General features: G+C 41.8%; 1 protein-coding gene across 2 annotated transcripts in view; it reads right to left on the bottom strand.

Moving 5' to 3' along the window:
* Nucleotides 1-1,653: 1,653 nt before the first annotated feature.
* The window catches only part of ccdc146 (coiled-coil domain containing 146), a 39,925-nt gene continuing 24,429 nt past the window's right edge, over nt 1,654-17,149 (bottom strand). For both annotated transcript variants that reach the window (XM_028395170.1, XM_028395179.1), the window contains exons 15-23: nt 16,562-16,726; nt 16,399-16,474; nt 15,666-15,814; nt 15,363-15,591; nt 6,255-6,365; nt 6,034-6,171; nt 4,686-4,811; nt 3,587-3,709; nt 1,654-2,151 (exon numbers count right to left, since the gene is read on the bottom strand). In XM_028395170.1, the coding sequence (XP_028250971.1) occupies nt 1,951-2,151; nt 3,587-3,709; nt 4,686-4,811; nt 6,034-6,171; nt 6,255-6,365; nt 15,363-15,591; nt 15,666-15,814; nt 16,399-16,474; nt 16,562-16,726 (1,318 nt within the window). In that variant the 3' untranslated portion in view covers nt 1,654-1,950. The remainder of the gene's footprint in view (nt 2,152-3,586; nt 3,710-4,685; nt 4,812-6,033; nt 6,172-6,254; nt 6,366-15,362; nt 15,592-15,665; nt 15,815-16,398; nt 16,475-16,561; nt 16,727-17,149) is intronic.

Consider the following 17,149-nt stretch of genomic DNA (forward strand, 5'->3'; position numbering starts at 1 on the left):
GTTAACTCTGTTTTTCTCTTGTAAATACAGAGAAGTTTCATGGTACCACTTGGTTTCACTGTGGAGCCGTGACATAAACTCAGAAACAGTCAAATGGTTGGTTAGCGTGAACAGAAGAGGAGTCAGAGCTCAGATTTGTTGAAAATACCTGACAAGACTTTCACTAAAGTCAGGAAATAATCTAAGCATCAGTCATGACACACACACACCGAGTCACATGTGATGAAGAACACTTTTGGCTTACATTTCCACCATTAGTGCCAAAAACACTCTACGTGTCTTCTAGGTATTTCCTCTGTTGAGCGTGAACAGGCCGTTTATTCCTCCCGCCTGCTAACAGTCGGAGGTTAACTTAATCTGACAGCTCTCAGCATCGGCCTGGGATGGATGAGCAGAACAACCAAGCTATCACTAGCCACCATGTCTAAAGTAAAGATCACCACTTCAGCAGTAAGACCAAACATTAACCTTCCCCTGACTGACCAACCAGTGTGTTGGCTTCACCTGCAGTCTGTCATCCAATCAGAGAGCTTTCCTGGAATTAGCAGCACCATGACCCAGGTGGAATCAATCAGCCACTGTCTGGAGCTACACAGGAACTACTGGTACCTTAAATTCAAATTAACCCTTTCAAAGGCTGTGTTTAAATCCTAATCCCTAATCACTACATATGGCCCTATAAAGAGCATCCGCCATTTTGTAGTGCTGTCCGAAATCTTAGTGAGAAATTATAGACACCATATAGGGCCCTCAATGTATCCCACAATGCATCTTGAAAAGTAGTGTCCATCCCATGGTCACTACAATTAGCGATATGTACCATCATGCATTGTGCAGAACAGTGAAAAGAACAGGAACGGAAGTTACGTCACCTGTCTTATAAACATAATGATGGTTTAAAGAATGTAGTATGACCGGTTGTGTTTGCTTTATTTATGGTTTGCATAAAACGTTTATTGGGCTACAAATTATAATTGCTAACAACGTAGCTTGTTTAGCCGGCAGAGTTTGGCTCGATTAATTTGCTTCAGCAATGACGTCATTAATGGCGACAGAAAATGAGGGCGGTAGTGTCCAAAATGTCCAAAAATGCTTTCACAATGAGTTCACAAGTAGTAGGAGTAGGAAATGATTTCGAACACAGCTAAAGACAACCTCTAGTGGACATTGGAGGAACTGCAATTCATTTTCCAGCCTCAGTTTGCTCCGTGTTCTTTGTACTTTTCACCCGAGGACATGATGAAGACCAACAGACTGACTTTTCAGTCATTTCTCCCGGAGCTTCAAAGGAAGTTGACTTTTAGGCCACAAGCATCCAGCTCTGAGCTCTCCTCCCAACTTAAAACTACACTTTTATCTGTTTTTTCCCTTTGACTCTCCTCTGCTGCCGTCGCTGGTTCCTCCTCATTTATATTCTCCTCTCCCTTTGTCATTCTCTATGCTCTTTCATTGCTCGAGCTTCCTCTCTATATTTACATTTATCATTTCAGGCATTAAGAAGCCACTCCAAGCTGTGCTTACAGCTTAAAGCCGCTGCAATTTATTCAAAGATTACAAGCGTGAGGGATGAAACAACAACATGAATGGAGAGTATGTCCCTGAGAGATGTATTTATTTTGAACTGAAGGGTAGTAAAACAGTCATGATGTGTTGCTAGGTACGGAATACCAAAGTTTTGCCGGTGTGTGTACATGATGTAAACACACACACAGTCTGTCCTCTGCCTCGGCTTCTTGCCTCTTACAGTATTTAGTGTTACTGCAGAGTGTAAACCAGCTGCTGCCAGTAAAAAGGAACCGAAATTACAACCAGATGCTTTCAACATGCTCACACCGGTCAACAAGATCAGACAGTGTGATTATAACAAGCCAGAAAAAAGTAAATCCTCATAATTATTTTAAATTTCTGTTTTATGCATGATTATATATCAGCTTTACTTTATGTTGACTTCTACAGCTCTAAAGGTTTGTTTGTGGGTTTGCGGAAGTGTCTCATGTTGGCGCCTGGCTGGAAGGGTTTAAAGGGGGCTTGGGCTCCGTTAGGTCTGGGCACAGGGATCAGATCGTTCTCGGGGATGTACGCGTCGGGCCGAGGTTCAGCTGTGGTGTACACTCCGTTAGGTAAAAGGTTCCACTTCTCCTCCTGAGCAAGCTGCAAGCGCACACACACAGACACACACACACAGAAGCCTGTTAATATTTAATGCAAAATTGCACGACCTTGGACTAAATACTTAAATTTTATATGAATGAATTTTAATAGCGTAAAATGGAATAATCAATTTTGCCAATTGATTTTTTTTTTTTTAATATCTCAAGACAAGAAATGCAAGGGCACCGGTGAGGAGGTGAGTGCATGAGCTGCAGGATAACAAGGCTGATTAAAGTTGGTGAGTCACAAGTGACACAACAGGAACAAGTTGTGCACATTCATTTTCTCATCAGTAAAGCCATCCCCTTAAAAAAATTGCATATTAAGATACTACAGTGTAACAGATCGAAATCAGTCAATAGTGCCACCTGTGGCAATAAAATGAACTGCAGTTGCTGTCATGGACTGCAACCAATACTGATATTATAATACTATAATTAGTTGACAACAAATTCTAATTGAATTAAACATAACAAAGCAACGACAGACTAGCTTGGTCGGCTAACTTTAATAGAGCTATTAAGTCATTTGCAAGCTAGCTAAATTAGCCCTGCAAGTCTAGAGGAGCTACATGCCCTTCACACAAAGAAGTATTTTGCTATATTACTTACTACTTTCTCAATGCATGCTAGTGCTAATATTTGTTGCACACAATGGTGAAGAATAAAAATCCATCATCTGCATAGAAATCAGTCTTTGTTACGCAACCAGGAAAATCTGGTAAGGTCTCACATTAGAAACAAAATCCAACATTTCTGGTTTCTTTCTGCTTCCAGCCATGGAAGTCTTCATGCTAGGCTAAAGCTAATTATCGCCCGTTTCTGTTGAGAACACATAAACACCTCAATAAGGACTTTCACCCCATAACAGCATGCAAATGAACTGTGTCGAAATCTCAGTGAGACTTCAAAGAGACGGCCATTTTCTCATGCATAGGAACAGTTTATCTGCTGGCATGTGATCTAAAGAGTGTATACAAAACAAGAATAATGGATTGGAATGAAAAAAAAAATCAGGACCTGCCAATAAACAAACAGGAAATGCATTTACATTTCAAAAATGAAGATTTCTGTAACAGTTTTGTTTTTCTTTGTCATTGTGCTTATGACGTCTTTTTGGACCATAAACGGGGATAAAAAATGTGAGAAAGCATCGGCCTGCAGACAGCTGGACTGGCTTCAGACACTTCATCACTGTGTGTGTGCTTTTCTTGTGTGGACAGCCGCTACTTGTGTTTGTCAACCTCTCTGCCCGTCATATCCCGTGTTTGTTTAATTCTGTCTAGTCACTGCGAGAACACTTTTCTTTCAGCCCTTTTGTCCCACAGAATGGATTTCTGCCCCTGCGCTTCTTCTTTATCTTCTTCTCTTGACCCTTTCAAGTGCTACATAATCAATTTCTGACCGGTGATCTGTGTGTGGTGTCTTCTTTTTACCCTTTCCTTCTCCTCTTTGTCCCTCTGTCTTCTCTTCTTGTCCTGGAGCATCTTCTTCCACTCCTCCTCCATCTCGGGGCATGGCGGCAGGCCCTGCTCCAGGCGCCGCTGGCACCTGTCCACCTGGAAGCAACACAGGAGCAACATTCACTTTGTATTCCTTTCACTCTGCGCTCTGTCGCCACTGTCTCCATCCCAGCTGTGCCCCCCAACACCCCCATCCCACCCCCAAACCAGACGGCTGTGCGTGAGAATCTGGGCAAACGTGTGCCTCTGCATTCCCCCTACTTATATCTGTGTCTATAGTGTGCTACATCAGCTGCAGGGATTCTTCTTCAGGTTATTAACACAAATCTGCTGAAATATTTAGGGGCCATGTGGGAGATCGGCTCATTTTTAGGTGTTGAATTTTTTATCGAGACAGAAAGCGCTGAGACTTTATGGTCCAGCGAGTGTCAGAATTTAAAAAATTATCATTTAGGGATTTCTGTCTTTTATACATTTACAGGCTTGTTGCTGAGGCCCTGCGTGAGACATAAGAGCAGGATTTAATGCAGAAAAACTCCAAATTATGAACTCAATATGTTTTTTGTATGAGAAAAATTAAATATTAGTATTCTGCTTTGTACACTCAATATGTCTCGTTAATGTTTCATAACAAATGATTCTAGTCTTCTTGGTTACTATGGTAACAGAGGGATGCAACCGCTAGCTGTTAGCTTGGTTACAGAATTATTAATAATGATCATATTTATAATTATGAGGCTACCTTGATGGTTGTATAATTGCTAAAAACATATAACTAAATAGACCCTCCTTAATCCTTTTTCCCAGATGGTTTCACTCAAGGCTCCACCAAATTTGTTTTCATGCATAGTTTGTTGTTTTGGAAATGTATTTCTGTGGTTACTTCTACTGTGAAGGACGGGACATTTTTCTGTTACTCTTTTTTTTTTTGGCTCCCTTCAGCCGTGAGTGACAAAAATGATTGGACAGACCGTGGGAGACGGGAGAGCACAGAGTGGACTCTCATTGTAGTGCAGGGTACATTGTGTGTGTGTTTGTGTGTGTGCTGCCAGTGACGGAGGACCTGTCTGACCTGCAGCTCTCTCTCTTTGATCTCTTGCTGCTGGGACAAAGCTGCCGCTTGCTTCATTGACAGCTCCGCGGCGACAGCCATCAAACGGTGGTTGGCGCTGGTGATGTTGCTTCGGAGTTCATTGAGCTGGATGCACACACAGATTATGACACAAATCATCCCATGGTATTATGACGCACTTCTGTTACTGTTGCGTACGTCCCATCTGGTATTTGTTACCACTGTTTTGATTGGCTGCAATGTAAACATGACACATACATGAGTAAGTTTGCCTCTAAATCCAGCTCTCTAAGCTCAACAACACTAACACTTTCCATCTTAGCCCTCTCCCTGCCAAAGAGACTGGATGACAAAAGGCGTCACTCCGGTGCATCGTAGCGTAGAAGGTGTGCAAAGTCCGTTAAAATGTGTCAAATAAACAGGTAGCTCTTATTTTTTAACTCATTGTATAATGGGATGTTCTGAGCAGACCACTGTCAGCTCACTGTCTGTGTCGCCACGGTGCATCACAGTGCTGCAGGGCTTGGTCGTTGGTTACAGCAACGTAGAGGGCTGTGAAGAAGCACGACACCGGTTCAACACTTCGACACAATTCACCACAAGACTAAACATGCTTACATATACAACCTGCTCTTAGAGAGAGTCCACGTTGTACAAGTGAAATTCTCTGATTCACCGGGGGCACTCGTGGCAGCGCCACTCATTCTAGTTCTCTTGTGCCATCTCAGCTATCAATTTCTTTTATGTGCACACACGAAGACACGTGTGCGCACATACAGGTGAGCCCACTACCACCAGCAGGTAGGGAGTGCGTGTTGTTTGGATCTCTGTCACTCATGACATGCTAGTTGGTTTGACTTCCATTGACTATGCCAAGATAAGCTATGGTAATAGGCCTACCACTACTTATAATTAAAATAAATATATTATTATATTAATATAAAATAAATATTATTATAAAAATAATAATAATAATGTTTATGATTGGGGACCTTTCCAATGTTCTAGAAATTAAAGTTTATTGATCTTTGAAACCATTATTATGTCGTTATCATTATATTAGTTGAAAATAGTCTTAATACAACAATATTATCGCTTATCGTAATGATTTCTGTGGCAATTAATCGCCCAGCAAAATTTCTTATTGTGACAGGCCTATACACCACTATATTTCTCCACTATTGTCACTGACCTCCATTTTTAGCTCGTTTGGCCTCATTAAGATCACACATTATAATTTCTGTATGAAAAAACAGACCCTGTAAATGTCTTTGTGTCTTTATAATCCGAGCCCTGTGCACAGTGAGCTAAGCCTTGTCTCTCTCTCTATATATGTAAGTGGATCTACCTTCTTTGCCAGTGACAGCCTGTCCTGCTGGCAGTTCTCGGCCTGCTCGCTGAGTGGCTTCGACAGCCGGGTTACCTGGTCCACCAGGAGTTCTTTTTCCAGCAGCTGCCTCTCTCGCTCGGCTAGATTCTCCTCCAGCTACACACAGACATACAGGGGAAAGCGGCACTTAGCAACACAGCCTTATGGTTTAAAGTCATATTTTTACTGTAGTGGCGCACCTGCTCAATTTTCTTGACCAGTTCTGCATCGGATGGGTCTTTGCCCGGTAACAGTTTGAAGTCAACGGTTCGATTCACACTTTCTAGAGTCCTGTCTATGGACTCCGACAACTGAGACACACAAAAAAGACAGAATTAGATAGCATATACTTTATGTTTGTCTTATACATGCATGACATTGTCATTATGATCATATTTTTAGACACAGGACAGCAAATAACATGAAAGAATTCAAGGAGGAATCTAGAAATAGTCTGCTGCTGCTGTATTTCCAGTGTGTCGTCCCCAAGGCCTTTTAGATATTGCACTTGGGATTAAAAGAAAAAAAAAAACACAAAACCTTTCTTAGCTAAATGTAGCGCCTAGATGGGAGCTACATCCTGCAAGGTGACAAGTCACTGGCAGAGTATGATAAGAGGAACCAAAATTTAAAAAGCCGCAGGAGCCCTCCGAGGGACTGCGTCTTTTTCTTTTTAAAAATTTGTGACATTTTTAAAGACAGCAGAAAAAGAGAACACTGAAAAGATGTGAGCGGGGAGAGACATGGAGAGCAGGCAGGACCACAAGGAAAGACATTAAAATGAAGTGAAGGGGCAGGGCAGGCGTTTTTAGACTCGCGCCTTTGGCTGACACTCTTACCCTGAAACAGCTGCAATCAGAGAGCGAGTAAGAGTATGAGGTTTGCCCTCCTGACAGAATGAAGTGCTGACATCTCACTGATTAACTGTTCAGACGAATGAGGAAACTGACTTTGAAATTAAGAGTAGCTCGTGGACTTTTTGACCTCTCTCTCTTTTCCATGACGCTGTGATTTGTCTGCACTGCCAAACATGTGCAGTAGAGAAGTTGAAAGTACGGACGTTTGAGAGAGCATTCCATCGGAACCAAAATTAAAATAAATGCAGGATGCAACATGTCCTCATGAAAAATAACACGTTTAGTCTAAGTTTATAGACCTATTGTCAGAAATACAACACCATGTTAAGTTTACCTTAACAGAACATTTGATAGTATTGCCGAGTGTCATCTGATCACAGAGTTATACGTTTATGTCATAAAAGTCTGAGTAAGGAGGACTAGGGATGTCCAGATCCGATCATGTGACTGGAAATCGCGGTTTCAGACTTGATTGGAATCGGCCATTACCTTCCGATCAGTACTTGGATATATATCTATTAGGGCTATCAATGACTCTCTGGCGTGTTGTCGAGGGGTATGATCAGGTTCAAGACTCAGGATGAGCTGTTTCCTTCTCGAAATTCCCCAGTTTGGGGATGGATGAAGAATTTATATTATGCAGCAATGCATTTCAGGCAGTTTGAGGTATTGTGCCCGTGGAAATGGGTAGTTAGTGTGGCGGCGAGTGCTCCTCTAGGGACACACACACACAGAGTTTTGCTTATGCAAAAAGAAATGCAAGCAGTAACAGTAATAGGTTTGAAGAGGAGAGAAAAATTGCCCTGTGACAGCGCGAAGGCGCAGGACAGCACAAATTAGTGACCTGCCAATTGCCTTTGTAGAGAACCCTAAAAGGATCGGATCAGGACTCTGTATTGGCAGATACTCAAAATTAAATGACTCGGACTCGAGGGCAAAAAAACCTGATCGGGACATCCCTACTTTTTTTAACTGAGCATGCTGAACTGACAGAGATCATTCTGATTTCCTTTTTAGCTCAGCAACGCCCAAACCCCTTGGTTCCAATGCATCACATTCAGCCCTTTTAAGCCCTGGAGAACAATAAGAAAACCTACAGAACCTCTCTTTTTTTCTTCGTCACTGTGGGCCAGATATTATCAAATAGATAACATAAGTTGCAACACTTAGAAACCCTTCAAGTATAATTTTATGGGGACTTTAATGCCTGGAGTGCTTGTCTTGTTTGTTCGGTCTTGTATCCAAGGACATGCGGGTATTTATGCACTGATCCACTAATCTACAAGTGGTGTGTATATGTGTGATAAAAATGAATTTAACAAATCTTCTATGCAAGCTAATTACATATAGGAACTCCACAGGGCACCTTTCAAGTCATGTTGTTGATCCAGGTTTGTTAGACACCAAACGTTATGTGTTGCATAAATCCCCTGGTCAGCTAACTTAATGGAAAGACACAGTAATATCTGGAATTTAATGCACATTATGGAGACAAAGATAAATAAGAAGTCACATGTCCTCCTGACCTGAGCACAGTCTGCAAGTGGAAATTAGCAATTCAAGTAGCTAAACCATCTCAACAGGGAAGTTAATTCAACGCAGCCTGACCTAACACAACCCTGCTTATAAAACAGCAGCTTTTCTCCATTCAACTGTAGACTATAGGTGTGCGGACATGTGCCGGTGTGTACGTGCCTGAATCTAATGTGAGTGAAGAAAAGCGAAGTGAAACAAAACGATGATGCTCACTTTCCCTCCCTGCATGGACGGGATTAATGAAGTCTCTCTTATGTACCCAGACAGCGAGTCTGATTAAAAGCGACTTGGATGATCACTCGCTGTCATATGACTTAAGAGTATGGCTGTCATGTGATTAACCGAGGTGTTTGTTACAGATGCTCGAGAAGGAAAGGGATGCAGGCTGAGATGAGATGATAGTGAAGGAGGTGCAGTGGCAGATAAAAGACTGACAGACAGAGGAAGATAAAGTGAGAGAGAGCAAAGGAAAGACAGCACGAAGGCTGGAGTGAGAAAAGGAGCCAAAGATCGGATGTGAAAGCAGACAAGAAAAAGCAGAATTAAAGAGATAAGAGATGCTGAGAAACAAGAACTGGGGCTGACCATCAGGGAGCGAGGTTATCTGCAGTTTTCACAGAGAATATGACTTTGACAACAGAAGCTTGGTCGTGGTTTGTGGAGGTGAATACGCGATTACATCATTTCAAAGCAACAAGTCTGTCTAGGATGATTCTGTTTCCTGTTTAACGTGCAAATGAAGGTCACCAAATATTGTAGTGACACCATACATTTTTAATTTCTTGCCTCCATTTTTCTTGTCTTTCCTATTAGCCTGCACACCAACAGGAACACAGTTCACATGTTTAGAGGCAGCAAGGGGTGGAAACAGGATCACACACAGGCGGGAACGCAACAAAATGCTTTGTTGAGGCAACAACAACTCTGGGTTGAGTTTAAAAAAAAAAACTAAATTGTGGGTTACGTCCAGGCAACAAGCATTGTGGGTAAGATTTGAAACTAGGGCTGCAACAATTAGCCGAGTATTTGAGTAATATTCGTGGGCAAAATGCCTCGACAACTAATTTAGTACTCGATGATTCATCAGTGACATCATCGCATGGCATGCAAGCACAACACATATGCAGCGGTGAATGTTTCTGTGACTCGTGGCGTAGGGGATGATCTGTGTTTTGGGTGCAAGAGGTGAAGGGTTTGAAACTCGGGAGAGCTGTTCGTAGGTTGGCGTGGAGCAAGTGTTTAGACGCGGCGGCAATGCGCTTCGGGCAGATGCGGGAGCGCACACACTTAAATTTCAGTTTTGGTAATGTTTGTTTATTTGCTAGCATCGAAAACGCCTACTTAGGTTTTGAGAACCAAAATTTTGGTTGATCCAGGCAGGTTTAGTACCTGAAAAGTTTCAGGTACTAAACCTGCCTGGATCGACCAAACTGTTTGTTTTGGATAAGATGTAAAAAGAAAACCTTTTGAGGTTATTACATGTTTTATGTTCAGTGATAAAATTATTTTGACAGAAAAGTCTTGTTTAGGTTTTTTTTAACTACTAGGTTAAAGTACCAAAAGTGCTACATTTGAGTGGCATCCACTGAAAACAGCTGAAGATGATTTAAAATTCAAAACACTGAGATATACAAACAGAATTATCGATGTGAATACATTCAGACGGCTGTGAAATAGCTGCTTCAAGGAAACCTTTCACTTCATCCAGAGACATTTTAATTAATTTCAAAACTTTAAATGATGAAGAACTTCTTCAGTCGTCAGAATTCTAACTAAGTATGTGCCCGGTCCTCACCGAGCTGTGTCCTGCCCTCATATATAACCACCCCTAAGTCACTTAAACACAGCATGATGGATGGCAGTACAGTGCGTCGGTGTCACCCTCCTTCTCCTCTCGCCACTCTTCAATCAATCTTTTTTTTCTTCTCTGCGCTGCCCTCGCTCGTAGCATTTTTATACCCTTCGTCTCCCTCGGTTTGTGCACGCCAACGTTTGTCTTCTCTTTTGCCTTCATCTGTCTCTGTGTCAGTGTCTCTGTTCTGCCTGCCTGCCTCTGTTTTCTTCATCTGACGCGCTCGTATAATAGCTGCTTTCTTGGCTCGTGAATGCTGTAAAACACTGCAGATGTGACAGCATCCATGCTGCCTACGTACAATTTGCATTTCATTTACATAATTTCAGATCACTTAGCATTTAACATGATGTCTTAAAAAGCCACAAAATAGATGGACCGCTGCATGTCTAATGGTGTAATAATAAAAATAAATAACGACTTTATTTATACACCACATCCCAAAAGTGGGTGTGCAAAAAGCCTCATAATTAATATGGATAAAAGACAAAGGGACAGATTAGTAAAGCAGAAAGGTCAGCAAAGTAAAACAGCAGTAAAACCAAAATTATAATGAGGTTATGTAAGGTTAATTAGTAGAACATGTGAGCAGAGGAGCTGAATTAAATCATTAGAATTAAAATACAGCTAATGTTGAACTATTCTGGACAAACACTAAACTGGCTATTGGTGAATTTTGTTATATGTCAAGCACTGAACTGGAGTCATTATAAATTAAACCAAATAAATCAATCATAGTGGATAGATCAGATAGAGGAACTACAATGAAAGAGTTCAGCGTACATTATGAGCAGAGATCGGAGAGATACAACCGACTCGGCCTTCTTGAACTCCTCTGGCGAATCGTTCGACAGCCTTCAAGCCTCTGACAACAAAAGCCCCTCACTTTTTATCTTCTGACTGATACACAGGAATAGTTAAAAGTTATGCTTCTTGCCTGCAGGGGACCTCAGGCTACATGAAAGCTCATTCAGCATTAAAAGAAAGAAACTAGGGGTGAGCTGAAGGATCCATAACCTGAAAAGTAAATAGCAATCAAATATTACTCAGAGTAAGAAGCATTAACCATGTGAAATGAAGTTTTTATATAGCAAGAAATGAAAACTACTGAGTGAGCTCCACCTTCTGTGTGTGAAAAATGTAGTTCTTCCGATGGCCACTTGAGGCTGGCTCCAAAAAGTGAGTCAATCCCCAAAGACTCCGTTAAAATGTTCAACCTTATTGCAGAAATAATCATGTTTACGGTCAAAAGTTCTGCATGATTAAAAGAGTGGCTGATTTGAGTGACAGGTGGGTGGTGTTACATGTCCTCTAGGCATCCTGCTCACATCTCAGCTCTATTCAGACTATGCCTCGCCTGTTTTTGGATCAGCTGGGAGTTAAAAAGGCCATGTAAACCCAACCTTGATTTGCAGTCTGCTACCTCACCACTAGATGGCACTAAATTCAATACAGTGATCCTTTAAAACAATAACAACACAAAAGTGGATGTAAACCTTTTACTTGCAAGCAGTTGTGGGAATTTGGAGAGCAGTGAACTTATCGGTGGGCAAACACAAGGACGTCACATCAATCAAATGAGGAAGTTTTAAAAGGTGGGGGTTGCCAAAAGTCTCTCAAAGGTTGTAGACCAGAGTTTTTTTAGTAAGCCAAATTGTTTCTCTGTACTTGTTTTTCTTTGCATTTGCATTTGTATGACTGACTCACATGCAGTAAGCATAAACATCCACACACACACACACTGTCAAGACACCATTCACAGAGGGTTTTCCCATGGTAATCGGTGCCAGACAGGTTGGACAAAGATTTAAGAGCGGGACTGACAAACAATATGACTCAACACCGCTGGGACGGTGCAGTCTGCCATCAGTCCCACCCTCTTATAAATCTTATTCCGCTCCTGACTGTGCGTATCTTTTTGATATTGCTGGTGTGACTAGTGTCTAGGAGACTTGTCATTAGGCGCTGCTCGACAGTATTCAAATGTCACAAACGTTGCTCGCTGTGTGCGCTGATGCATGTGCACCTGTATGAGGTGCCGATGTGCCAGCGAATCATAAACAGGTAGTAAATTCAGAATCCCACGCCAACCTCTGTTTATTTTGTACCAATTAAAATTCCTCTGAGCAAATGAAAGCTGCAGAGTATATTGAACTTCAATAGTTGCACAGATGGCCCAATCTATCTTTGTCAAAATTTCCCATCAAGAGGAAGGGGGGTGGGGGGAGGGCTGTCTGCAACGAACAGATAAACTGGTCACAGATGAATACAAATACACAATATATATGATAAATCGACACCAAGGCAGTTGCATGGAGATTGAATTCGCATTGAGAATGAATTCGGAGAGAGAATGAATTGAGCTGGCAAACCTCCTGCACAAGCAGAGACCCCCATGATTCACTTTTTCGTGCCCAGGGGAGCCAGACGGCCATGCGAAGGAAAACTGTGATTTAGAAAATGATTTGCTATTTATACACAGAAGAGTGGGAGGGAAGAATGGCTGAAAGGCTCAGATGGACCGATACACTAATCGGAGATGTGACTGTTGATTCTCGGGGAGTCAAATGAAAAAATGTTAACACTAACAAGCGTAGTAGGGCCCTCGATGATCTCTATAATCGATGGAAAGGGTCAACCAAACAATTTAACAAACACACCCTTAAAAAAGTTCCAACAGTTGTAAATTATCGTGTAGCTGCTAGCATTAGCTTGTAGATGTTGCTATCGCCATGATCTAACCTGTCATCGACTGGTTAGACTGGGTGGGGCAAGGCAGCAAGCATAAACAAGATATTGTTTGGACAGAGGTAGAGCGCCGTCATCCGTCTTTATATACAGTCTATGGTTGATGCAGTAAAATAGTTTGTTTCAAGTGGTACCAACCTTTAAATTCTAACCTCATTGTTGTGCTAAACTTAAATATACAGCCTCCTCTGAGCTATATGACAGCCTGTACAATATTGTAATAGACAAACTGATCGGCTGAGTGGCATTGCCAATGCCATTTAGCAAGCATGGCAAAAGAAAGTAGGAAAGACACAAGGGAGGGTTCCACTGTACTGTATGTGCAGCCAAGCGCAAGGTCATTCAGAGAGGAGACGATGGAAATGAAGATAGGCCGGAGTTTGGAAGCAAAACTGGATATATAAAGTTACTTCCAATGATACAACATGCCTCGGAGGACCAATAAAAAGGAAAGTTAAAAAAATAAAGGGAAAGATCAGGTGAATTAATGATGAGCTAAACAATAGGAAATATGACTGAAAGAAAAAAATACACAGCTTGTTGTTGTAACAGAGGGACTCAACAGATGGAGAAATTGGGTGTTTTTCCAAAACAGAGCAACACGTGATGAAGTCTGTTCCAGCCCTGCATTCATCCAAAAGAGCACAAGTCTCAGATAAGAGAGGTCTGGACCAGCAGCGAGTCTAAACCCGTCACTCTGATCCAGTGCTGCAACACACCCAATCCCAGCAGAGCAGTAACTGGCAGAGTAACACAGTGTGTGTGTGTGTGTGTGTGTGTGTGTGTGTGTGTGTGTGTGTGTGTGTGTGTGTGTGTGTGTGTGTGTGTGTGTGTGTGTGCGCGTTTGTGTCTGTCAAACCTTCCTACGTATCTGTCACTCTCAATATATCCCTTGCATACATTTGTTATTTATTTATGTCTGGTGTGAAACTTGCGTTCTGGTCTGTCCCTGTTGGTTCAGATTTCACTCCTGCACGTCGGCCCGTGTTCTGAGTTTAGTTACTGTCTCTCTTCAGACTTACATTTCTAATGATGTTTACGCATAATGTATTGTTTTAAACGGTGAAGTGAGGTGTGCAATGCTCATGGCGGTTCAATCTAGAGAGTCTTTTGAGAGATGCTTCTCAATCTCACAAGCAATATTGGCAAAATAAATGTGTTTGCCAACATTTGCTGCAAGCAAATTAGAATATAAAGTCTGTTCATTAAGGTAAAACAAAGCCTTCTCACACAGCATGTCTGCGACAGCAATACAGAGGCAGTGTTACAATCTGAGGCTCTGAACAGGTTTCAAATCTTCTTAACGGTGTTCTGAGTGTTTGAATCTGTTTTAAGTATCTTTTGGAGAGCTGCACTCTGCTGCACTCATCGGAGTTCCCCTAGCTTTACACAGATAGAAATAAAGCTGAAAAATGATCTACATCCAACTCACACACAGTTGTGCACTCTCTCCCCACTGACAAAAAATAACTCATGCAAACAGGTTTTTCCTTTACAAGGAATAATGGGAACATGGACGCCTAACTGGACAGCAGCTTAAAGCTCTACTGGAACATGTTTGGCTTACACAAAGCATACTATCACATAGGATTTGCCAGGAGACGCAGAAGCAAACTCTGCACACACATACATACATACAAAATCTGTTGTTTTAGTGCAGGTTTCGTCATCTGATCACCCCAGGAAGCTCTAATTTGACAGGTTCAACTTGGAGCTATAAGCCACATTCTGATGCAGTCATGGTCTGGCTGTTGAAGAAATGTGGACAGGAGGCACAATCTGCACCAATTACTGGCTATATTAGGAAGGCCACTCGAGGGAAGCAGTGTGGAACCTATAGAAAACAATAACACAAGCAAGCTATCTAAATGCTCTCTGCTGAAAAACGACATATGTGGATTTAAGTCTTCCAACACCAGACTTGAAGTCCAAGATGCTAATTTCTAAAAAGAAGGGGTACTTGACTCCTTGTAGCTTAAGCCACTCAATTATAAATGCCATCTTGAGGCTCTAAAGCTAAAAAAGGAACCTTTCCCTTCACTTAAGATGTAAGTTTTGTGAACTATACATTATCAGGTTCGAATTGCAGGCTTGAAAGTGTTTTCATTTCTTGTTAAAAAGAATCGAGAGAACACTCAGAGAAAGGAGAAGTGGGCGTTGGGAGACTGGCACAAGGACCTGTCATCACTGTACAATGGAGCAGAACATAGTGAATTGCCTTACATATGCTTATGTGTCACTACACTGTTTGAGGCATCTGACTTTTTCTTCCCATCTGTAGCTTGTTAAGTGATTAGTGTTCAATTCTATCTTACCTCTATCTGCAGCATGGTGACCTCTTCCTCCAACCTTCTCCTGTGAAGCACCTCCTTCCTCTTCAGGGCTATCTGCCTCCTCTCCTCATTAATATCTAACTGTAACTCCCTCATGTCCTTCTCTGCATTCTCCATAGCCATGTTCCTCTTAGAGATCGCTGCCTCCTGGACGTTCACCTTCTCATAGTAGTTGAACAAAACCTCCTCGTGTTCCAGGAGCTGAATTCCTCTGTAGATGTGAGAAAGTGGTGAGAAAACACAAACACCACTAAACCTCTACTTAGATTCATGCTAGGAACGTACAGAGAATTGCGTCGCTCAATGGCCGTTTCTTGATTCTTGTTTATCTCCAGGAGTGTCTCTTCCTGGTTGTTCATCATGTTCGTCAGTTTCATCAGTTCCAGTTTGTTGTCTCCATACTCCTGACTGATCTGACATTGCTTCCAGACAACCTGTTAAGAAATGTATGTGTTTTTATTCTTTATATGCCCTCTGCATGTGTTGCCCCTCAGAGCATCAGTCTTATCCACCTCTGCACCCTTAGACTTAAAGCAATTATCGTATTAAGACCTGTTCAAGGTTGCTTTATTCAGCGTTCTTTTTACTAAAACAATCAGGCAAAGCACGTTTTATTTCACTTCAGTATTCACAATAAAGGCTCTCTTTTCTATTCTATTCTCTTTGTGGAAACGACAACCAAGTATGATGAATGTGTTTGTATTTGCCTTTCTTCTGCCTGCTCTGTTGGACAGACACGTTGGTCTGTTAAATTAAATATCAGTGATCAGTGCAGTGTGCAAACCACAAATCCTCAAAGCACATGTTTCTCTTTACTGCCCACAACAGTGCTGTATGTATATATGTGTGTAACTGAACACTCCAAAGTGCCAGACAGTGACTAAACGAAGATAAATAACGTTTGCCTCCTTATTTCTATATTACAGTCTAACACAGGTTTAAGAGCCCTGCTAGAAATTTTGGGGGAAAGAGACTACACAACTGTTTCAGCTGTGTGTGTGTGTGTGTGTGTGTACACCTTTGAGATGTCATTGCGTAGTTTGTCCCTCTGTTTGGAGCTGTTAGAGATCTTAATATGGGCCTTTGTGAGTGATCTGGAATGGACAAATTAACATCTCTGTTATGCTATGTAATAAAGTGTTTATGCTGTGACACTTCCTCTACCAAACACAAACACACACCTGTCCTTGATGATAGCAACGCTGCGTTGGATTTCCATCTCATTTTGGAGGACGTTAATCTGCTCCCTCAACTCTGCGATTGTCTGTGAGCTGGTTTGCTTCAGGTTGACGTACTTATTCTTCTCCGCCATGATCATATCACACAGTTTAGAGTACTGGAATAATCTGAGGGGGAGAAATGCGGATCAGAAATGAATTCATTCTGTAGCTAAATACGGGAACAGTGAGAAGCTGATTATTGTACTGCCCTCTTTTCTTATTTTTTTGCTTGACTAGATTCAATTTCATTAGGCTGCCTCCACGTCAGACTGTTGTCTGCAGCTGCATTGGGTGGAGCTGTATGCATTAGCCTGTGTCAGAACGCTGAAGTATGACCAATTAGTGCAACATTTGTTGCTGTGTGTTCACATTTCAATACAGCTGTCACACAGATCAGACGAGCCTAACAAACAGAGCAGCAGCTATCAGCTTGGAAAACAGCCGCATTATTATACTATATAGGAGAATGTGCTACAGATTCTTAAATTATGCAATGTGCTGTATGCAGAATATGCATTTAAATGTGTTTCTGCATTGGGCAATGAGATG

The sequence above is a fragment of the Parambassis ranga genome, chromosome 2, assembly GCF_900634625.1.
Source record: "Parambassis ranga chromosome 2, fParRan2.1, whole genome shotgun sequence".
NCBI lineage: Eukaryota > Metazoa > Chordata > Actinopteri > Ambassidae > Parambassis > Parambassis ranga.